Source organism: Suricata suricatta, chromosome 14 (assembly GCF_006229205.1).
Source record: "Suricata suricatta isolate VVHF042 chromosome 14, meerkat_22Aug2017_6uvM2_HiC, whole genome shotgun sequence".
NCBI classification, from domain to species: domain Eukaryota; kingdom Metazoa; phylum Chordata; class Mammalia; order Carnivora; family Herpestidae; genus Suricata; species Suricata suricatta.
This window is the reverse complement of record NC_043713.1, coordinates 19,191,664-19,216,290: the sequence shown is the minus strand read 5'-3', so window position 1 is coordinate 19,216,290 and position 24,627 is coordinate 19,191,664. Positions and strand designations below refer to the sequence as shown.

Below are 24,627 nucleotides of genomic sequence, written 5' to 3'. Positions count from 1 at the left end.
GCATACTGCAAAACAAGTTTTTATAATTTCAAAAGCATACAGGCCTGTTACAATTCTCTTTAGGTAAAGCAGCCTTACGGCAGCTTCTTAAACTTCTTAATAATTAAACCACTCAGACAAGAGTCCAAGACTTCACACCAAAACATACTCTTCAGTGAAAGTGATAAAATGAGGTTCCAAATAACAGTTTTCTGAAATGTGTGTCTCCTTTCTCAACAAATGAGGCCAGTTTTATACTAAATGCTAATATTCCAGTTGTGGAACTCTTAACAAAAGTCCTGATACATCTTAGCAGGTGAAATTTTGAAAACCTGGTTTAAAATAAAAATACACAGGAGTTGGGGGAAATATATATCATGCACATGCCCTCAGAAGAGCTTGCTCAGTAGAATCATCAGACACAGAGGGCCAGAAAGCATCTCCACTGAGGAAAATCTAGGTGGCTTCCTCTCGTTTGAGTGTTTGACACATAAATCCTTTTCGTTGTAAGGATTATCCCAGAAGAGCTCACAGATATGCAAACCTTTCCTCTACAGTTAACTTTTGTGTCTTTCTTCTCCCTTACACTTTCTTTCACTTCATATTTAAAATCTATACATTGGAAGTCATCGTTTTAAGGGGGGGCAGGAGTAGGTGTCCTGGCAGAGAGGATGATGGAAGAGATATCTCTTTATTCCAGAATTCCAAACAAGAATACAGAAATCTTATAGCAAACTCCTGAGATTGGAAGGCTTAATGGTACGTATGTTGTATAGCTATGTGAATTTCTTACGCTTTTTGAAATATTCTTAATAGAGTGAGAGCCCCCAATAAAAACTTAAAATATAGAGATTCTCCTATGCTTGTTTCATAAGCAGCAATTCACAAAAAGCAAACCTCCATGTAGCCTGTAACTGCAATGAAGAAGACAGGATTGGTTTTCAAAGAAAGAATGTCTATGCTGAACTGCACAAAAATACATGCTCTCTGTGATGACTATTTTCTCAACCTTCAAGGTGTTCCCCAGCATTATGTTACATATTCTGTGTAAATTGTGTGAATAATACTCTGTCCTACTGGGGATGATTTAATAGCATTATACTTTATCTCTTTCCTGTCTATAAGTTTTTATAACTAGTAAACATAATTTTAATATCCAAATTTCATACTTCAATATTTTTAGTTGGAGAACAGGCACCCTAAGTTTAAAGTTAACTGGTATGAGCTAACCAAATATTGTAATGTAAACACCTACAGTTACACTTTCTCACAAAGGATCTACCTCTCCAAGAATGAACCCTGATGAGGCCTCTCCTTTTATAGTTGCTCTAGAATTTCCTACAAAGGAGGGAGTCCAGGTGGCTGACAGTTCATTTTAAAATTATTATAAATTTTATTTTAATGAAAGTTGTATTGTCACTCAAGTTGAAATTCGGCTGATGCGACAATACAATCGTGATTTCTGATCACTTTCAAAGTGATGGGGAAAATTATACATTTTAAGTACTGACTTTTTCAGTCACACATAATTTCTGAGCCTCTAAGAAGGAAAAAAAAACAATTACCAACTTCTCTTTTAAATTGTTTTAAATTTTTTTATTTAAATTTTATTTAAATTTCCTCAAGAGTCTGAGAAAAAAACATTTCTTTTCTAAAAATATTTTCAGGTATGAGCTCAAGATCATTTCTGCAGCCTTCATGTATGAAGGTTTTTTTTATATGATGTAAAACACACAGATCACTTAATGCCCCCAGGGTTATCCAACTTTCCCTCATATTCCTAACAATCTTTTCCGGAAAAAAAAAAAAAAGACTCATTTAAACTTTAAGATTTTAGTTTCTTTAAGAATTCTTCTATTAAGAAAACTGGTAAACCTGGTATCTCATACACACTGAAGTTTTATTTTTCAAGTCCACCTAATGATTAATTCATCTCTAAAATTTTCTTGGAGTGCCCAAATCTTATTTTAGAATCTTTACTATTGTAGAGATTGCTGTCCTTAGGATCCATGTGTCCAGAATTATTCCTGATCACTTAATACAAAGCTTGCCAGATCTTCCTGATTTAGAAAACTACAAACAAACCAAGAAAAAAACAAAAGTAAATTTAACATAAAAAAATAGACTTTACTGAAAATTTCAGTTCAGAAAAATCACTGGTGATAAGACAGGTCATAAACTATCTCTAAAGATAAACCTTCTTATTTCTAGAGAAATCTGAAGTTCCAGGGGTCCACCTGAGGAAGACAGTGACACTTTCATTAAAGTTTCACAGCTCAATTAGAAGTGAAGGAAAATTCCACCAGTGTTCAAAGTAGAATGGCTGCAGTTGTTACCAGTTTCTGGTTAAGTGTATATCATTTCACGCCATCAAATTATAAGAAGATGGGCGTTTCCATATTGGTGAGCACAATAAAGTTTCTAAAAGACCATGTCTTTGTGTTTTTTATGTGTGTTTGGAAAAATAATTTAGAATGGCACAATGTGAAAAGTTTTTGCTTTCTAGATTTTATTGCCTCTGGGTAAATTTCTAAGAATTATGGATCATTTCCCCCACAAAATGTGATTTAATGAGTATATTTCCCTCTGCATGAATTCGTGATTCCATAGGTATGATTATTAGGCTATGCAAAGATAAGAAATATGATGGTAAGAGCAGTAAAGTTGAAAAATATTAAGTTTGATATATACGATTTAAAGAAGGAAACCAAGATGTAGAAATCAAACAAGAAGTTCAGATGCAGATCCAAGAAATCAGAGAGGTGAAATAAATTCTGGCATCAACAAAAAAACCAAAGCTTTACTATTAAACTCTCATCAAAAGATGAGGGCTACAAGAACCTGGCATGTGCCTGAAAAGAAGAACCTACCACCCATCTGAACAGAGAACACGAAAGTGTTCTGCAGGGCTAAGCAGGGCTCTTGTGGGCAATCAGAGAGGTGTCATTTCACACAGCCTTTCCTTTAAAGAAACATCACCGTCGCCCTAACTACGGGCTTCTGTGGTCCAGAGGGACAGAATGCCTTCCCTCCACTGCGCCTGTGCAAGGCGACCCCTTAGGATGGCACTTCCGCCATCCTATCACTGTCATGCTTCTTCAGTGACTTGAGGTCTCTGGAAGCAGTGCACAGCCCAAACCCAGTCAAGGATCCTGCCAGATCCGTGGCGTGATGTTGGGCCCGGCTTATGTTTCCTCTCTCCCACAGATGCTGCAGTATTTTCAAAAACAGGGCCAGGCAAGCCCCTGCTCTCATTTCCTGTGAAGATCCAGCCTAATGGCGACAAAAGAGGTCCAGCCACTGTACTCTAGTAAGGTCATCAGTAATATCTCATTACAGATGTTACAGTTTAAATTTTCTTTGTTTTATGTTAAGGAACAGAAAGGGCTCGCTTCAAAAAGGAAAAAAAAAAGTGAGTTCACACCACAGATTGTGACAGATTTATTACTATTTATCATGGTAAATATGTATTGAAGAAAACATATAAATGTCTTTACCTAGTCATAATCACTCGAAAAGAAACATTTTATTATCTCCATTTCTTATTATTTGTAAGAAAACTATTCATACATACTGAAGCAAGTTTTAGAAATATCTTATCAGATACATATTAATTTGAGCTTAAAAAAAAAAGAATAAACCTGACAGAGTCTAAAAGTACTGGGGCAAATGTGTTCCAGTGACTATTGCGGACCCTCTCTTTAGATCAAATTAAAATATGTATTTCATGTGGTGGGAAGGCACATGGATCTTGTTATAAGTAATAAGCAATTGAATACATGCAATGAAGTTAATATAAACTAAGTTACATTGCTATTAAAATGGAGCTGAGATTTTTTTTTAAGTAATGACAATTAATAGATGACTGGATTCTGAAACTGACCAAACTAAGTTATTCTTCTTGCTTAAGAAAAGAAAAATTAAAAAATCACAAGGATAAAATATCCATTTCAACTGATTTGTTCTCCTTGTCTTTAAAAAAACAGGCTCTCCTTAGGAGAATGTTCCTTAAGGATCATTAAAGCCTTTAGCCAAGATAAATTCTCTAATTTTAAACTGACCATCAACAGCCAAAAATTAAATAACACAAACTAAACTTCCGATTCTAGATCTTCTGCGAAGAAAGGAAAGACACCTTTGTGTATTTCTGAACATATGACAGCATATCAACAACACACAAACTGTCAAAATAGCAAAGAAAAAACTGTATCAGTGGAATTTTCTATAGTGGCCAGTTAACTCAAGGGAAATACTTAAAAACTTACAGTGAAGGAGGAGAGATTGTTGTTGACAGTGAGTAAGCAGACAGATAGTATCTAAGGCCATACCAAAGCACTCCTTAGAAATTGGGTAGATTTCTGCATAAATTTTAGCACTGGAAAAAACAAAGTTTATTTGGCGACGAGGCATAAATAAGGTTCTGTAGCTTCACGTTCCACGTGGCTTTTAGGGCACACAACTATTCTATCATTTCAGAACAGCCAAAGGTCCACTGACTGTATTTAATACTGTCCAAATTAGGTGCAGACCTGGTTCAAATGCATACAGCTGTGAGGACCGTATCATGTGAGGTTGTCATAAGAGCTATTAAAAGCTGAAGTTTCATCTACATTAAATCCACCACCCACTTCGAACTTAAAATATGCTTAAACAAACCTGAAGGGATATTGGTCAATTTTAAAACATCCCAGAAATTTAAAGAAGAAACCACTGGGTACATTTTTAAGTGACTTATTGGTAGTCCAAACTGACTATTTTATACGCCATTGGCAAATTTATTTACACAATATTTTTCTATATTTATGGATAATTTTGTGATGCTTCTTCAACATTACCAAGTCTGTGATAATCAGCATACAAAATTTGTGTTCTTTTCCTGATAAGACTCACTCTGATATATTCACTTAATAATTTTTTGGATGAGCTGAACTGAAATCAAATCAAATACACAGGTGTTTGGGTTAATCTAATCTTAACACATTTGCAAAACCTATTATTCCCCTAATTTATTAAAAATGAAGTAAAACTAATATGTGAGGATCGATTGGTGAAATATTTTCAGAAACCTGAATACCATTTTATTTTAGAGGAGAACTTGCAATAAGGCTTATTAATATTCTTTTAAAGAATACTAGTGCCCTACAAACAAAGAATTAAATTAAATCAAAATGATGTATCTCTCTCTCTTTCTCTCTCTCTCTATATCATAGGAAGGGAAGAAGAAAGGAAAAAAGAAGAGAAGGAAGAAACAAGAAGGGGAGGCTCATATTCTTGTTCTGTGTAAGGAGGGAATTACTAGGCAATGACTGGTTCTAAACAAAATTAAATAAAATCGTCTAGGAACTCAGATTTGAAAAGATACATAAGAATTGAAAATAAGATACCGCGTTTAGTTGGGATCACAACCAACTTTTGCGATGCTGGAGCCTGGAGGGACCTTAGCAATGCCTGAGTACGGCTCCAGGTAGTAAAAAGACCCAGAATGCTCTTGGTTACAGCTGGATTCTTCTAGTTGTCACCTGGTATTCCAGACACAAATGGCTACTGATGCAGTTACCTTTGCAGCTTTTATTCAGTAACCTCTCTAGAAAATAGAGACATTCTCTCTGCACTCTGGGCTGAAACCCATGTAAATTTTTCCTAAATCCTCTCCACAAATCTCCTTTCGCATGCAAATCCATAAATCATCATAATACCGACAAAGAATTTAACCAACACATGAAACTAATACTCATTCTCTTGAAAGCCCTGTACAGGTAAAACTCCTCGAACTTCAGGCACCTTTTCAAGGCTCTCTTCAGAGCTTAACCTGCTGAATATCAACACAACCGCCCAGTCTTCCAGGAATATGCAATTAATCACTCCAACGTGGGTCAGGTGGCCTTACGTGCAGGTCATTCCTACCTCATCCACAGTCTAGGGAAACATGCTGCTCTGGCGCGTGGAACCTCATTTGCTCCTATCTCTCTTGCATCCATACAAAACGGAACAAAATAAACAATATACAAAGCAGAAACAAGCAGTACTTACTGAAGATGGCAAACCTGGAGGAACTTTTCGAACTTTCTTTGTCTGCACCTCTGAAAGAGAATGAAGAGGCTGTGAGGTCCCCGCGTGCCTATTTTCCTAACTAAAACAGATTAAACCACGAAGCCATTTAGATTAGACCAGATTTTCTTAAATCGTTACCTTAGCAAAATGTCAGTACCGCTATCATATTTTATTCTGGCAGAAATCGAATTCTGCCTTTTTCATAAAAAATCAAGATATTTAACTTTTTTTTCAAGCTTTGATTTTTTTTTAAGTTTCCTTATATGGGCAGCCAAAAGAAAACAAGAAATAAGCATACACCAAAATAGTTCTCTTGCTACTAGGAGTTGTTAACATACCCATCCAATGTACTACTGGGGAGGGGTGGTCACGAGCCTGACATTTGAGCAAAATTTTATGGTTTTGGGGGGTGGGGTGAGAATAGGGTGAGAAGGGTGGTATTAAAAAAGAGAGGAAGAAAGAAAAAGACGACCACTAATCACTCGGGCATTCAAACAGAGGAATACCTTACCCAGGGCACTACTGTGAAGAGGCCTCCTTCGGGGGTTATTGCTAGAATACTGATAATACTGGGAACCAGGTTTGGTGGGCGACAGGGTTCCTGGGTTGCCCATATCCATGTCACCTCCAAGGAGACTCTGCTAAAAGGTTCAAAAGGGAAAACAAACATAGAAGGTTAGTTTTTCACATTCACCACCCCCCATCTGATTGTTAGTACTTAAACCACCGCAATAAAGAAAACAGCATCTGCCGAGCTGCAACAATTAAAACACAACCAAACAAAAAGAAAAAAGAAAAGCAGTCTGTGAAGCTAGCACGAAGTTTGTGCTTTTTCAAATTCTTTGCTTTTGAGAGGAAGGTAGAGGTGATTTCTCTTGAAAGAGTACTTTTCATCTTAAGACGACTCCCGATTTGATTGTTTAAGAAGAGGGCATTTATGTGAGAGTCATGTTTTCTTCATCTACACTTAGGCTCCTATCTGGGAACTATTCACGCCCTTCCTTCACAAGAACTCAAGAAGAATCTGATTTTTCGGACGCACACAACGTCCCCGGGGCTGCTCACGTTGGGGGTGACTGTAGAAGGCTCCATGGCACTGAGGACTGTGCGTCAGCTCGGCATTATCCTCCATGGACAGACAGCACCCACAGAGGAGAGAATGCCAGCCGGTACCGGGAGCACATTCAAATCTCAACACTGACTTCCAAAATCATAGAAATGGTAGGCATTCTAAGCTAACAGGAACAAATTAGAATGCCCTCTTGAGGACTACTGGAAGCTAAAATACATCCCCACAGATTAAACCTTTACCTGAGCACTAGAAAACTTTCACAAATATCATTAACTTATCACGGTGTGATAAATGACTACACTTTCAAAAATGAGGACACACGAAAGAGCATATAATAATATTACATTTTCTAAAAACTACATAAAAACTTACCCATAATATATAAATCGCCTGATTATACTCTGCATTGAACACATTGTTCTTTTAATTAGTCTGATATGCAAGAAAACAAGTGTAGATACTACCATTTATATTAAGAACAAATTTACTATTTAATAAAGAAATTTTAAAATTAAGTACTAAAAATCTAACTTTATCGTTACTTGTAATCAACTTTTACTGACTGAACTAATTACTGTCCTTGATAAAGTACAGAATGTGTTTTCCCTAATCTAAATTCTAATCACCATGTCACTCACAACAGACTTAGGGATGCTTCACTAACACACTATTCACATGCAAAATACTCTAAATAGGCCAATTATGACTCTGCCCCTGTTCCCTGGTTAACCCGCTGAGAACTGAAAAATTTCACAAGGCAGTCACCAACTAAAACAAAGAGTCCTTGTTTTAAATTAAGACAGTCTTTTTGATTCCTAAATAGCTCAACAAAGTGGCATGTCTTCTAGTGAAAGCAGTTGGTCAAATATGACCCATAAGCTGGAAAATCAAAAATTCAAACCTCCCCTTTCCAATGCCATATAGCTAAATATCATAAAGAGAACTTCTCTCTTCCAACGGATTTTTTGTGAGTGCTGGATGAGTAATATATAAAGGACTAATCAGCGACTGACAAGTTTGCCTTCACTGTTTCCAGTTTAAGACTTTTCCAAGGGATACATAATCAACATTACTTTGAAGTAAAACTTTAAGGATGAGATTTTAGTTTTGAAGCTCATTTTGAGCAAAAACTCATTGCGAGTATCTTCATATTTGCCACATAAGCACCAGATAAAACCAGGTCATTTACAAGATAAAAATCTGACATCCACATGCTTCCGAACTTAGGATATCAAAATGCTACCCAATGACAAACTAAAATATAGAGCTCCTTGGAATAGTTTCCTAGAAACCAGGAATAACATCTATAACCAGCACAACATCCAATGATTCCTTTATCATTTTACAAGGGGCATTCAACAATTTTAGAATATCAACCTGCAATTTCACTCTTGGTAAATCTTACTAACAAAATCTACATTTAAAGCCCAAGTTTTCTTTGAAATTTCCATCAATAAAGCTGTGAATGATTTAAATCACAGCCTCCTCACAGTCTGGTAAATTTACAAATATGCCTCCCTTTCATGAAAAAAGGAGTTTGAAGGGGGCATTATTGATAACTTTGTATCTTAGGCAGACATGACTCCTCTGCCTTCATTTTTCTTTTGCTAAAATAATACAAAATACTCAAACAAGGACTGAGCAGATATGTTGAAATGCCTGCTTGCCTTCCTAATGAGCTTAACCATTGCCTAATTCTTGTTGGTCCTCGTGGCAAAGGTTTCCACTCCCAAGAAAGTAGATGCATTCAATAGGTCAACATAAAAACAAACAAGCTTGCTATCCTGTGTTTTAGCAGCATTCACAACAGAGCTGTGAAAAATATAAAATGATAACTAGAAGATCGCTAACTGGCTGTGGCTGACCTTACTGTTGTTAATGTAAAAGAAATCATTTCACAGGCCAGTTGTAAATAAACCATGCCCCCATCACTTGCATGTGCCGCCACATGAACTATGGACAGTGACACAGAACTAAGACCAGATAGCACTTATATTTAGTGCTCATGCTAATCCTTTTTTTTTTAAACAAAGCACATTCCTGTTTCTTTCTTTTTAGACCTGTTTGTTCCTTTTTCTTTTTCTCTCAGACAATAGAATCATTCTTCTAAAGCAACAAAAATAAGCATTTCCTCACACTTAAGGGGGCCCTAATCACCCCCCTAGGGAAAATTAAGATAAAAATATTGTGTTCTTATTGTAGAGTATACTTGTAAAACGAACAATAACCATTTACTATTGTTTGGCCTTTACGTCACACATTTAACTCTCTTTAGCAATGAGACAGACTTAAAAAAATTTTCCACTGGCTAAAAAAACCTGAGTTTATGAACTTAGAAAGTTAATGGCATTCAATTTAATAAGGTAAACTGAATATGGCACAAAATGGATAGGCATTCATTTACACATGAATCCACCTGCATGTATACACACACACACACACACACACACACACACACACACACACATTAATGCTTAATTTAAAAGTTAAGTTTGAAAGCTAAAGTTTACTTTCAAAACTGGGCAGATTCATCTCTGCCTGAAATAAGATGGCAAAGGTTTCAGGTCGTTCACATTGCGCAAGCGCACGCTCTGTGGTCGTGCTGGGTCCCAGGCGAGAGCTGCGCTTGTCTGCCAGGAAACACTGGAAGCGAGATGTGGCATCTCCCAGAGCTAACCTGTAAATCTTAAACCCATAGTTTAGCATTTTCTTTAACTGTCTGCCATGTGAGGAGACAAGCCCTTCCCCTTATTCGGTCCTTACTTTCTTACAAAGACAAACAATTTTAAGACTTAAAAATACCCTAACCAAATATAATACATATATTTGCTGACTTTGTCAAGTGGACTTAAATATTTGGGGGTCCACCCTCTACCACGGATTCTTCAGCAGGAAGCTATTCCCTGTCAGAGCCACTAAAATGCCAAATGCAGCACTCTGTGAGGGTCTTTTTCCATTAAATTTTTTGTTTGTTTGTTTTACATCAGATCTGGGTCTCAGTCTAACACATTCTCAACACTGCCCCGATTCCTTGGGGGCAGGGGGGAGATCCTTAACATCTTTGATCAACCACTGAACTTTGCTTATGCAACCAAGAATGCAAACTATGAATTAAACTTGAGTAACAGAAAAGCAGCATATATCTCAAATTAGATTTATAACTGAATGGTAATCAAAAATAGAACTAACTGCTTCAAGCTTAAATTATCAACTTTTTTTCTTGTTAAACTAAAATCATCTTGCTCTGAACTATTATTTCCTTTCAGTCAGCACTTTAAATGTAATGGGTGGGTGGTACATTTCTAAAAAGGAAGATTATATTTACCCTTAATTATAGATATGAGTGAGATCAGAGTACGATGAATGCTGCTCTTTGGCTTATAATTAATTCATCTAATAGGTGAATGACCTTGAATTTCAGAGTTGGAATCTGGGGTTGGGGGGAAGAGAGAGAGAAAAAGAGAGAGTAAGAAAGAAAAGAAGAAGTAAGAGAAAAAATAATCTCTGGGGAAAAGCAAATGGGCCCCCGGTTTCCTAGCGCTTTCTCTGATTTTGCGTCACTCCCATTACGTTGTGATCCGATATCAGACACAACATCTTGGGGGGATGCTGTAGAACAGAGAAAAGCAGTCTCAGATGAAACCAGATTAAGCTCCTTTTCTGAACTATTGCCAAACGCTTGTGAGTCTAATTCATGTTTGGGTATTCTAGTACTCACACAGCTGCAATCCATTCTTTCATCACAAACCTAAGTGATGTATAGTGGCTTTGTATGGCGAACTGACTCTAAAGCCAGGAATTCGGGAAGGCTTTACGTTAGTATGGAAATAAAATTCTGAACCACTATAAAACTTATGCATGCTGCATATTTGTATGGGCCCCTAATAGACTTTGCAGCACTATGTGCAAAATACACACTGAACAAAATTGCCAATTATATTTGTTTAAAACACATTTTTAAAAATCGCAATGGAGGTCATTTCTCCATAGCGAATTCTGCACAGAATCGGGTTTTCAAAGACACTGCTGAATAAGATTCCTAACAGCCATGGGGAAGTTTTTGCAAATCCCTGTCGAATAGCTGCTGCTGAATTTGCCATTCTGACCACAGAAGGGCCACTGCTGACTTACTCTAGAGCAGGAGGGGCGATAATTTTGCTGCTGTTGGCACTTACTCTGCAACCCAGAATATATCTCACAGCGAAGGGCAATGAAGAACACCGTATTTCCACCTGTGTCCACTTCTGAACTTCAAAACTCAAAACTGAAGGTCAGTCCTTGGACACTCTCTATTCCTGAGACCGGAAGGTCCAGGAATGCACCTTCACAGTTTATTTTGAGTTCTGTCTGATGCTTGGTTTCAGTGAAAGAGAACTCTTGAAAGTTAGAAGGATAGGATTGCAAGGGTAACTTTCACAATCAGGGACTTAACAGACTGTCATCGTGCTGTGGAGAATTGTAAATTATTGGAATCATCATTTAGCAAAGATTTTTCTTTTAGGGACTTGTGGTCAATGCTTTTTATTTCTACTCTGAATGTGCAGCGCACATTGTAGCAAGTCAGAAGTAGAAACCAAACCTCTTGGGGCACCTGCGTGGTTCTGTGGGTTAAGAGGCCAACTCTTGATTTCAGCTCAGGGTCATGAGATCGAGCCCCGGGTGGGGCTCCATGCTGACAGTAAGAGTCTGCTTGGGATTCTCTCTCTCAACCTCTCTCTCTCTGCCCCTCCTTGCTCCTTCTCTTTCTCTCTCAAAATAAGTAAGTAAACTTAGGGAAAACATCCAAACCTCTTAAGGAAAGAGGGAGGGCTCAGAGGTCAAACAGATCAGAATGCACCCAAGCTCAGAAGCATACAAGCATCGTGACTAGGGGTTAGTTATGCAACTGCTCTAAACCCTATGTTCCTCCTCTGTAAAAAGGGAAAAATGAAAGCTCTAATACAGGGTTATCAGAAGCAGACGAAGCAACATATGTACAATGTCCTGCAAGCTGGAGTCCAACACACAGCTACTGTCCTATCTATATCCCCCCAATTCATGGCCCCATGTTATAATCCACTGATGACTGTTTAAACAATTCCTCAAAAGTTGTGAATGACTGATCGGCAGCGAGTTCTTCTACTCTCAGAAAATATACACTGAGATCATAATTTTGAGAAGTGGTTATAAAAAAATTGAAAACAATCAAATATTGGGGTCCACCTACACAGTGATGGCAGCCTCATGGCCTAGAACCACGCTGGCAACAAGAAATGGCGAGTTTTGATCCATATTGAATGAAGAAACTGGCCAACAATCAATCTTGATAATTTCAGCTTAAGTGGCCATTTTCCTGGAACTGCCACAAGGATTGCTGCAATGGCTCATTTAGTTTTGCTTTCGCAAGTGTGAGCGAACTGCTGCTGTGAATTCAACTATACGTGAGATCAAAACTAGTCATACTGAGTGCTGCACGAGTGGGTCTGCAAAACCAAGACACGCATTTGATAAAATTTTATCAGTCATGTGATGTCTTACTACTGCATCAGCCACTGACGAATACCTTAAAGAAGTTCAACTTTGTTTTCTCCTTCCAAGGCCAACAACAGGCATTTAATGAGTAGTATGGGATATCTATCAAGGATAATTATGTAAAAATCTGTATTGCCCCATGGCATCACAAAAAATAAATGAATGCATGTCACAGTTTTAGCTGGGAATATGCATCCCCCCAAAGTAAACTGACCTTATACTAAGTTATTTATTTTCATAGTGATTATATTTCACCAAACATTAAAAATTTAAATATATTGTCTTTTCTTATTAAGAAATACAACACCTTATATTTAAATGTTATAATGTGATGCAAAGGTTGCCATGGTAACTATTACTTAATGTATAGCAGAGTAATAGTCAAGTATAAAACTCATGCATTTTGGGATGGAAATTACAGCTGCCCAAGGGTTGGCGAGAATTATGCCTACCCCTATTTGACTACCTCTCAAATTAAAAAAAATACATTATTTATTGTATGCAATAAAGTGAAGAGGTCTTTTGGTGGTTTCTGAAAATCCATTCTAGAATCCCAAGTCATCTATTACAGATTAAAAAGAGGATTTTTATTTGTTAGTGAGAAGGTAGAAATTTAGCAAAAGAAAACAGGAAAGCAATCAGTAACCTACAAATAAAAATGTATCTGGAGAAATCTTACATAAACAATATAGAATTCAAGATAACTGCCTTCTTTTCAGTTTACGTTCCTTCTCAGTTCAGGAAGTTTATTTAATATATAATTTGATAAGTATGCTATAATCACTACTTGCCTTAAAATGTTTCTCTTTAGCAATTTTGTTCCAAAGTAAAAATAGAACAATTTGAATAAGACCTGTTAACATACTAGGGAATTAGCATCACTTCTCCTATAAATATAAACATGTGCCTATAATAAATGTGCTGAAAAGTATATTTGGCCAGGTTGCTATTTTAGTAAAATAAAAAATATCAAAATGTCACATGTCAGTCTTCTTCATATCAGGTGGGGAAGGTCCCATTTCAAGGTTATTGTAAATGACTTCCTCTCTAGGAAGGATTTATAAAAACATTTTTATGTTGAGAGTGTCCTCGTGGGGGACAGGATCTGGGGTCTAATTCCTCAGCTCACTCAGCACCTCATGGAGGTTCTCAAAGTCTAATGGCCAACGGGTAAGATTTACTTCAGTGAAGTATCCTGGTAATGATCTGAACTTGTAAATAAGGTGACAAGCCTACCACATGACATGAAGAAACTGAGGCTACCTGGAGAAGCAGCAAATGCACAATGGAATCTTCAATTCATCGTGAAATTCTTTAAGTTCTGACTATCCCTGCGAAGCTGTGCACGGTCCCATCCTTCAAGTTGGTCTGCTTTTGGTGTGCATTAACAGTTCACTCCCAAAGTGCTCTCTCCTGATTGAATACACGGCTTATCAAGAATACGTGGCCATGAAGGCCAAACGAACTGATATGCGAGTTAAAAGAGAGAATGGCTTCCTCATGTTTCAAATCCCTATTGTGCCTCGCATAGAGACCTGCCATGGCAAATGCTCACTAAATATTGAAATGAATGCAGACCCATTGCTATTAATCAAATCAAGCACTTCAACAGCTATTCTGAGTGGTGTTTGTAAGCTTTTTTTTTTCCTAGTAGAGATGTATTCCATTAGTCATTTCAATTACTGTTACTGCTGATAATAACAGTAGTAGCAATAGTAGTGATAGTAGAGGAGGAGAGGAGGAGGAGGAGGATATGAAATACGAGTAGTGATGAGAGTAGTAGGGATAACAGTAGCAGCTATTTTACCTGAGTGCCCGTGAAGAGCCATGCATGGCTGCAGATCCTTTCCGAGCTAACAAGGCAGGAGATACAATCCCCGCTGCGCACACGGGGATGTTCAGAGTGGGAACATGGCCTGACCAAGGACAGACATGTGGCTGGCTAGCAATACAACCAGGATGAGAATTCAGTTACATTTGACTTCAAGGCCTGTGCTTGTCGTCCCTCCATTGTGTGCAGTTGGTTTTTCTTGCCCTCACCCTAACAGTTAGGAGGAGTCCATCAGTTCATTTTTAACACCAAAAGTTCATGTCTCAAATTTACTCCAGAGGAGCCTCCTAACTCCATAGGGGAGGACAGACCTGCGTGTGAGTACAATTATCCCCAGACAACCCTGGACAATCTGCCTAACCTCTGTAACCTTGAGGTTCCTTGTGTGGAGGGAATAGTGTTATTAAGCCTACCCATTGCAAGATTTAACCTAGATAATATAAAGTGCTTAGCAAAGTTTCTATCACTTACTCAGACTTTGTTAGTTGAGAAGCAGCATTGTTATATATGTTGTATACATAAAATATCTTACTATAAATTAGTATAAATTAATACAATATATTACATGACATCATTATGTAAGTCAGAATACAACATGATAGATTATTGGCTCTAAGTAATACACACATATATTACACACATTTGTAACAGGCCGCGGCCGAGGACACGTTAGACTAGAAACAAGCAAGCCCTCTTGAACAATGGAAATCTCACTTCTCCAGTCTGAAATTTCCACTGCATTTGCCTCTGCTCTACTCAGCCCCTTGTCATTCATTTCTTTCTTTTTTTTAAGTCCTATTAGTCTTTATTTTGTTAAGTTTTAATTTTCATTCCAGTTAGTTAACATGTGGTGTAATAGTAGTTTCAGGTGTGTACTACAGTAATTTGACCTGCCCGTACATCACCCTGTGCTCATCACAAGTGCACTCCTTAATCCCCACTGCCTATTTAATCTTGCCATTCATTTCAGACCTCAATTTCCACAGTGCAGTCAATTGTCTCCTCTAGTGAAGTTCAAATTCCATTTTTTCCCTATTCTGTTGCTATTTCTTCCCCCTACCCCAGGCTTCTCGCATTTTGGCCCACTTTCTTCTAGACTTTTCCTTCCACTTCATCTGAAAACATTCCTCTGCTGTAACGTTTCTCATCTTGTATGGTAAGTGTTCAGGCATCCGACTTCTCCTTGCCAGTCTGGGCATTCCTCAAGGGCAGAAAGTGAGCCTCCATCACCCCTGTATTCCTGGCATCTAGCACAGTAGGCCTGGTACACAGTATATTTTCAATAAACGCCAATTAGGTTAATTACTTCATAAGTTGATTGCTAACTATGTCTACATGATTTTACTGGTTACTGTCATGAAGATAAGGTCCCCATCTCTCTCCCACCAGACAAAAGACTCCTACACCTGTATATTCACTGTATCTTCAGTCTTGCCCTTGGCTTTCTTCCTGTGCCTCTGACGTGTGTTTGCAAAACACCCTCTCTCCTGAATGCTTCATAAAAAGACAAACTAAAATTTAATCCTTTTAGAGGTGAAAGACTAAACACATCTTTCACACAAGACTTCTGCTGCTTCCTAATTATTTTCACAGGCCTTTAAAATATATTAGAAGAGTCAGAATTTGTAAAGTCTGCAAAGAAATTAGTTGTAGATTTGTCTAAATGCACATATAATGGCTGATATTTGGTTTAAAAATGGTTGGACTGCCCTGAATATGTTTTCAAATGTTTTATCAGTCATCCAGCTTGGGCACTGCAGGCACCACCTGGGGGGAACAGATTCAGTGATACCACACACCTCCAGCAGAAAAGACACTGCATGAGAGAGGATCGGAGATGCAGTGAGGAAAAGAGGGATGAGCTGTGGAGAGTTTTAAAGAGGACAGTTACCCTGGGGAGCACAGCATATAACACAGGCTGGCAGAACTTGAAATGGCTGGCTGAGAAATTACTCTCCTTAGTAGACAGCAGGGAAGTCTTGACACGATATTTAGCACCGGTATTCCAATTTCTTAACTATGGACAACAGGCTGGGTCAGACAGGATCAAAGGTAGAAGGTGCTCAATGCAGCTTAGTGGAATGGGCCATCAAAGCAACAATTTAAGAACTGAGTTTCCACAAGAGAAAAATGTTTGGCATGTGTCTTCACAGGAAGGGATACAACCTAAACTTTCTTACACTATTCACATACCAATTTGTCTAAACTCTTCTAAATCAGTGAACTCTTCCAAAATGCCACCACTCAATACTAAGAACAATGTTCTAAGATAAGGGTCATTAAATATTTTCTTAAAGGGCCAGTAAACATTTTAGGCTTTGCCAGCCCTACGGTCTCTGGTTCAACTACTCAACTCTGCTGTTGTAGTTCTAAATCAGCCATGTATAATATGTAAATGAACAAGTGAGGCTGTGTTCCAATAAAACTTTATTTATAAGGATGGCTGTGGGCCAGATTTGGTTCCAGACCATAGTTTGCTGAGCCATTTTCTAGGATGAAGGACTAGTGTTTTTTAGGACACATCTCCAGAGTTCAATTATTTTGCCATGGTGGAGATGGCATAAAGTTTTATGGATGCTGTCTTCACCCTTCACTCTTCCCGTCACTCCAGGCCCACCCAGAATGTTCATATACTGCTATCAGAATTTAGGCTTTCTAAGCCCTGAGCTGCCCCTGTTCTCAGCAGAAAACCCATCCGAGCTTGCAAACACTCATCGCCCCCCAAACCCCATCTCACAGCCAATTTAGCTCTAGTCTACCTCTCCGGCTTCTCTTTCATCTTGCAAACATTTGGCACTTACTGTGCACTGAGCACTTACCGTGAACCAGCCACTATTCTAGGCACTGGGGACACAGAGCCTCCTCACCCATATCCTCCCCTCAGCTTGGCTTAAGCACAGTGAGAGTCACATGGTGTGGGGCCTCCTCCCACTGCCTTCTCTCCCATCATCTCCAGCCACTGCCAACTTCGAAGCTCCAGCCTTGACCTGCACAGTGACCTGCCCCCTCTTTTGAAGCTCCATTCAGAACTCGCTTACTCTATAGAATCTTCTGTAACCAGTCTTCAACCTTTCAGTTTACTCCATATTCACACGCGTGTTTTTTAAGCAGCCTGCAATCTTTACAGGCAAGACGATATTCTAACAATAAGCAATCAACTGGCTTTATAGAGCTAGGAAAGGATGACGATTTTTAACTTTCCTAATAGTAACTGTAGAGCATTTATATCCATCTATACTCTATTTTCTCCCCAAGGATGTAGGACAGGCATATATTTTATTATGTTTTCTCAAATTCCTCATTATAAATATATTTAGATATTCAGCATATGACACTGACTCTGAACTAGTTCACAAGACAGCTTAACAAAAATCATGAACGGATTCGGATTCAGCAGCACAAACACTTCCTAAATGCCAAAATACTCTCATATATCAATTTTTAAAGGATTTGGTTACTTTAATCTTTTCCAACAAATATTTTACAGAAAAATACTAGCATAAAATTAATCTGGTGATTCAAAATTAAATTAGACTTTGAATGCAAATACAAACAAAATGCCAAATAGAAAAAAATGGGTGGGGACAGGGAGAACACGGAATCCTGCAAAGATTCTAAATTTTATCTGGAAAACTAAATACATGATAAGAATAGCTAAGAAAATTTTTACAAAGAAATGAATTGAGAAAACCTACTACATACACATACACAGACGCATATTTTAAGCAAAGTAAATGAAAACAATTTAGTACAGTTGTCAGAGGGGATAGACACAGCAATGGAAGTATGGATAGAGAGATTATGATTAAGCTGTCATTTAAAGATCAATGAGGAAACAAGAAATCATTCAATAAATAGTTCCAGAAGTTTGTTCAGCATTTGAAGAAAAAAAGGTAGGCAAGTCTTTGTTTCATACTTTACATCTAACTGTAATTAAATTGTTAAAATATAAAGGCAAGAAAATACATATAAGCAGATTTTTTTAAAATTGTAAAATAAAGAAGACCTTTGTCTATGACATGAGATGTAGAAAAATTAAAGAAACATATTAAAACCGAGGACTATATAATTGTTTTTTAGAACATCATGCATGCAACAAAAAAATTTCAGAAAATCCTTGCAATATATAATTCAAAGGAAAGATAAATACCCTCAATAAATAAAAAGCTCTTTTGGTTGCAATAAAAAATGGTTGCATGAACCATTCCTTTACAGAATGAATAAATTTGAAATTTGGCAACGAATATATGAAAGGACATTTGGAAATCGACAATAAGACAAATTTTCAGCTGCCAGAGAGGAAGTTCTCTTTCATATATAGCTAATAAGAATGTAAACAGGTAAAAACTCTCTGGAAGGAAATTTAAAATGTACAGCAAAAGGGCACCTGGGTGGCTCAGTCAGTGAAGTGTCCAATTCTTGATTTTGACTCAGGTCATGAACCCCGTGTGGGACTCCGTGCTGACAGTGCACAGAGCCTGACTGGAGTTCTTTCTCTCTCTGCTCCTCCCCCCCCCCCACACACAAACTCTCTCTCTCTGTGAATAAATAAACTTAAAAATAAATAAATAAAATGTAAAGCAAAATTTTAAAAGCACATGACTTTGAATTTTCAATTTTAGAATTTTAACCAAAGAACAAACCTGGACGAGTGTATAAAAACCTATGTGCAAAGATGTCCATGGCAACTCTGTGTTTATGAAAATTTGGAAAATCCTGGCAGGAGTTTTGTTAAATAAATGAATAAGTATGAAATGATGTAATGAATTTACGTTTAAAAAAACATGTTTTAAAAATGTAGCATCTATAGGGTATGATCAATTATTCCAAAAAGTATCCACAGATTTAACAATTTTCTAACAATTCCTCCATGACTGCTTAGTCAAATCATGATATTTTATTTATTTTGGCAAATTCCATTGCTTACATTTATATTAAGTAATATTCATTTTTAAAAAATAAGTAATAATCTTGAATGACTTCATGGAGTAGAGCTCTGAAAGGTAATTTTACATATCAGGCAAGGAAAAATGAAGATTATCTTCATTTCAGAAGTGTTTCTTAAACTTTGTTTATAGCAAGATAAAGAATAATCTGATTCTATTTGTGCATGTACAGCCCAGGTGAAAGCTGCCACAGGGACTTATCAGATATTTGAGAGCTTTCTAGAGAAAAATACTGAAAACAAGCCTTTCAATGGCAAAGTAAAAGGGACAAGACCACTTGGCCAGTTTTTTAATGTTTATTTATTATTTTTTAATGTTTTTATTTATTTTTGAGAGAGAGAGACAGCGTGAGCAGGAGAGGGTCAGAGAGAGGGAGACACAGAATCCAAAGACAGGCTCCAGGCTCTGAGCTAACTGTCAGCACAGAGCCTGAAGCGGGGCTCGAACCCACGAACCGCGAGATCATGACCTGAGCTGTAGTCGGATGCTTAACCAACTGAGCCACCCAGGCGCCCCTGTTTATTTATTTTTGAGAGACAAAGACAGAGCATGAGAGAGGAAGGAGCAGAGAAAGAGACAGAATCTGAAGCATCAGTCAATTTTTTTAAATATGAAAGGTAATCAGATTTCCTTTTTAGCTTCCACGTACCAAATATGTAATTATTTATAATTTACTAATACTCATTGTGAAAATATATAGAACAGAGCTGCACGTAGCAAATATGTAGTCTTTCCCACTGCTGTAGCCTCCATTATTATCATTACTAAATAATCTCCTACCAGAGCGCTGTGTTAAGGGCACTGCGGTAGAACAACTCAGCACTGTAATAATCCACTCCACAAAGCACACGGCTGAGCACAGTGATGATGCTGCCTTCCTGGTGCACCAAACACCAGGCTGCCCCCCACGCCCCAGCAGACCCTTCAAAGAGAGCCCATCAGTCCTTCGGCTACACGGACTTATGAGACAGACAGGTGGAAGGTCTCAGCTTTTTCAGAGGGAAGGTCCTATTTTCCAAAATTACCAAGAAAATTTTTGTAGCCATGGACACAAGCCTTCTTGGTTTTAGATTTCTAAATCTTATGTAACCTGAAAGAAGCAAATCATTTATACGATGGGTTTTAAATCCTTTAACAAGGATATTTGCTTTATTTGTTATCTAGCTTTTGTTCCTCGGGCAAGGATGGACATTTACTTATTTACTTTTTCTGTCCATGGACAGGTCCAGAGCCCCTTGCCCTCCATTCTGATTTCCCAGAAGCTCTGCAGACTTTTTAAAGTTTCGTGACAAACCTAACCCGAACTGATGTGAAGATAGCTATAATCTTGTTTTTATCCTACTGGGCGTCACCACTTGTGAGCTTGCTACGGAACGGTCACCAGCCTCCCCACCGCATGCTGGTCCAGCACACAGTACATGTGACACAGTACATGATGGGGGTGACACAGTACGTGTTACTTGCACCATGGTAACTTCCTAAATGCAAAGCTTCCTGAATTCTGGAACATCTATGGCTCTGAGGGTTCTAAGAAATTATCACCTGTAAAAGTTCTTTTCCAATAAAATGCTTAAGGCATGGTTTGAAAGAAAATTTCCTAGAACAGTCATCTTTTAATTATTTCTGAAGACACTGTCAACACCTAACCTATTTAAAGAAAATCAGCTTTCAATTCCCTTAGAATATTCACACTTAGGCTGCTCAAGTTCAGCACGTATCTTTGAACATGCCCAGTTTTTTCATACCTAATCGATCTCCCAGTAGATCCCAGAGAGACAGTGGAGACCCTTACTGGTGGTTGGCCAGCTTTATTTCTCCTGGAGAACATTCTAATATTCAGAACTACTAGTCCTGTCTACAAACATTTTTGGTTGTTTTCATTTGTACATTACGTAATTGGCGGCTTAATTTTCACTGCTATTTGAAGTAAGTTTTATTTACCCGAAATAATAGTTCAACTCTTCAGGTTTCACGCAAAGATCTACTTCCTACAGGATGCACTGTGACCTTTGCTCTAAATCAGGTGCTCCATGTTCAAACCCAAGTTTCTCTAAAGCTTTTCAGTACATAATTCTAAAACTGTCAGGGCAACCTGGGACAGAACAGCAGTGTGTGTGTGTGTGTGTGTGTGTGTGTGTGTGTGTGTGTGTGTGAATTGTGTACACTTATGTAGGTACATATTTATACTTATTTACTCATTTGTATACTGTCCCTATTCAAACACCTACAAACCCATCTGCCATCCTCCATCCTTTTTGCCAACATAGACAACAGCTACTGCAACTTCCATTCCTTTGCCTAAAATGTTAATACTGGCTAAAGGAGTTTTCAGGAAAATATGACATATCAAGAACTTTTCACAGTTCAGTTAAATTTCAGGTTCAGGTTCCCATTTTTTTTGTGGCACCTTCACCAATGTACCTAAGAGTACAAAGTATGTCTTTGGAGAACACGTACAACTCACAAAGTTATTCTTTCAATAAATATGATCATGTTTCAGGAACTCTCCTAACAAATGGGGATAAGTCATTGTACAACAACATTGAAAGTTTCATCTGTGGATATGTAAGAAAACAAGAACAAATAAACAAATTAGTAGGGTAGGCTAGAAACACTGAGATTTGCAAGGCAACTTCTATGTTTAGCCAGAAGAAAGAATATAAAGTACAATGAGAAGCTGTAAAAATATGCCAAATGAATGAATGATAGATTATTATACCACAGATGAGATTTACTAAAAAAAACTTCATTAAATTAATTTTTCTTGAGTATTTTGTAACCTCCAGTGAAATAATCATCAATAGTACCTACACCAACAGGTGACAGAGAATGGGCAAATTTATGACAGGAGGAGCAGGCTGATGGAGCGTGAACTCACTGATCAATCTAAGTATCATGAAAGCAGAATCATCAGATACTATCTGTCTCTTGATGTGAAACAAAATGATGTACACAAGATAATCCATGAAAAAAAATGGAACCTGCATCTTACAAAACCTTTAAATCCAACTATCAGGTTACGGGAAATATGGAGAATAGAATAACATGTTGAATGACACCACAAGGAAGCAGTTAGCCCAATCCAGATTTTAGGACATTATACAGGAAAAATGATCCAGGTATAATATTAAAGAGGGGAGGGATGGAGAAAATTATAGATTTTTAAAAGTCTTAAGAGACATAATAATCAAATACAACATGTTTGGTTTGTTTGGATTCTGATTCAAACATGCCAACTGTAAAAAGATATTTGCAAGGCAACTGGGGAAAATCTCAGTATGCTAGTAAAGTATTATTGATAGTTTTGCTAGCTGTAATACTGGCATTGTGGCTATGAAAGCAAAGGAGGGGGTCTATTTGTGAGAGATTCTCCTGAAATATTTATAGGTGAAATTATATGCTATCTGGGATTTGCTTTAAAATATTTCAGAAACATAAAGTAAAAGGGATGCTATATAAAAAAAATAGGAAAATGATGACATCTGTTGAAACTGGATGATGGATACATGGCAGAGCATTTCGCAATTTCCTCTATTTTTCGTGTGTATTTGAAAATTTCCATAATAAAACAGTTCCAAAAGTTTAACATGTGAGTAAAACAGATTCTACATATTTTTAAACTTAAGGAAAGAAACAGACTCAGAGTACCTTCTGAACACCAGCAGTGGGGTAAAAAGCTGCAGACCCCTCTAAGATTTATACTCAATCCTTGACTGAGAGTCACAGAATTTTTAAAACTGGCATAGAGTCAAAGTCTTAAGAGACACTAGAGTAAAGGTCAAGCAGATGGTCAGAGAAAGAACTAGAAGTCCCACCTGATCTGAGGACCGGTTCATAAATTTGTCCCTCTGCCCCTGGGCCATGATGCTCCGTTCCTTTGCACATCAGAGGCGGATGACTGAGCTCTGAACGCTCAGGCAGCACGCCACAGCCTTCACAAATACACATCCCCAGCAAATACACCAGGCCACCAACCTCATAAACTCTCCCTGTGAATCCATATTGCCTTTGCACCTGCTCACATGAAATTTAAAAATTTTAAATACTCTAATTTTGGCATTAAGGTAAAAAGAAAAGTATGGGGGGAGGCAATAGCAGCAGCTGGATTTTTTTAGCCAACATAAATTAAAATGTATTTATTAAGTGTTCATAAAAGTCAAAATCCAGCCATTCACTAAACTGTTACTTGGCTACTGCTCAAACTCCAACCTGTCGTTCTGCAAGAGAAAAAAGCTGTGCATCTGTAGCTTTCAGAATATCAAAAAAAAATTTTTTTTAATGCATCCTGCAATGGATCAAAGGGAAGCTACTGCTTCCTACATGGAACTCAGGTCCCATACTGGTCATCCTGTGACCTAAGAATGGGGCTTCAGGGGTCAGGTGGTCCATCACTCAAGGAGCAGCTCGCCTAGACCGAGCACATTCCGATCCCCAATCCCAACTTGAAGTTGTAAAAGGAGAATTTAATCAACTGAGCAAAACTACAAAGAGCCTCAGTTGACACCTTTAGGAAGGCATAATTCAGAGTAGGACAATCGCCATGCAGATCATTTCCCCTCAGGTTTTAGGACACTCTGAATGTGTAAGCAGTGCAAATGACAACTGTCCAGCAAACCTCAGAGCTCAAAGATCTAATTACATGTCAGTGTGTGGAAAAAGGGATGAAACAGTACTGCTAGATAAGAATAAAATGTAACAATTTGCAGGACAAGAAGATCAACTAGAAAGCTGTGAATCAAGCAAAGGGAATAGTAATTAAGGACCAGTTACTAGGTAGGGAAATAATGAACACAGAACAGAGAGGGAAGGGAAGGAATGCAAAAAGTAAGCGCTACACTGCAAAATGTTTTCTTTTACAAACAACTTGAGAACGTTTTGTAATATGCTCTATGCTTCTTTAGGAATGTTTCCCTTCTTTTATAATCTTTGCACTGAATTGAAATATTTTAAGTGACGTTAACCTGTCCTGATTCAAACCTGAATGAGTAATGAGAGTCCAACTGAATGAGTTGCATAAAAAGGCAGTGTCTAGTCTTACTCATCTATGGTGTAACCAGTCATTTTCTTATTACTTCTGAGGTTTCGTCCTTACCCTCCATTTTGACTGCTCTGTGCTTCTTAATACCTCTTCCAAGAGGGCAGAAAGTTATATTTCCTTCATGAGTTTTGGATACTCTGTGTTCGTAGGAATAAGACGTTCAGAGGCCAAGAAAGAGTTTGGAAACGAAGACCAAAAT

At 37.8% G+C, this 24,627-nt stretch overlaps 1 protein-coding gene across 13 annotated transcripts in view; it reads right to left on the bottom strand.

Moving 5' to 3' along the window:
• Window positions 1-24,627, bottom strand: part of TCF4 (transcription factor 4) — a 350,902-nt gene that overhangs the window by 116,861 nt on the left and 209,414 nt on the right. For 10 of the 13 annotated variants that reach the window (XM_029921438.1, XM_029921434.1, XM_029921441.1 and 7 more), the window contains 2 exons: window positions 6,542-6,671; window positions 6,010-6,059 (listed from right to left, as the gene is read on the bottom strand). In XM_029921438.1, the coding sequence (XP_029777298.1) occupies window positions 6,010-6,059; window positions 6,542-6,671 (180 nt within the window). The remainder of the gene's footprint in view (window positions 1-6,009; window positions 6,060-6,541; window positions 6,672-24,627) is intronic. The other 3 variants (XM_029921450.1, XM_029921439.1, XM_029921442.1) reach the window with 1 other exon arrangement.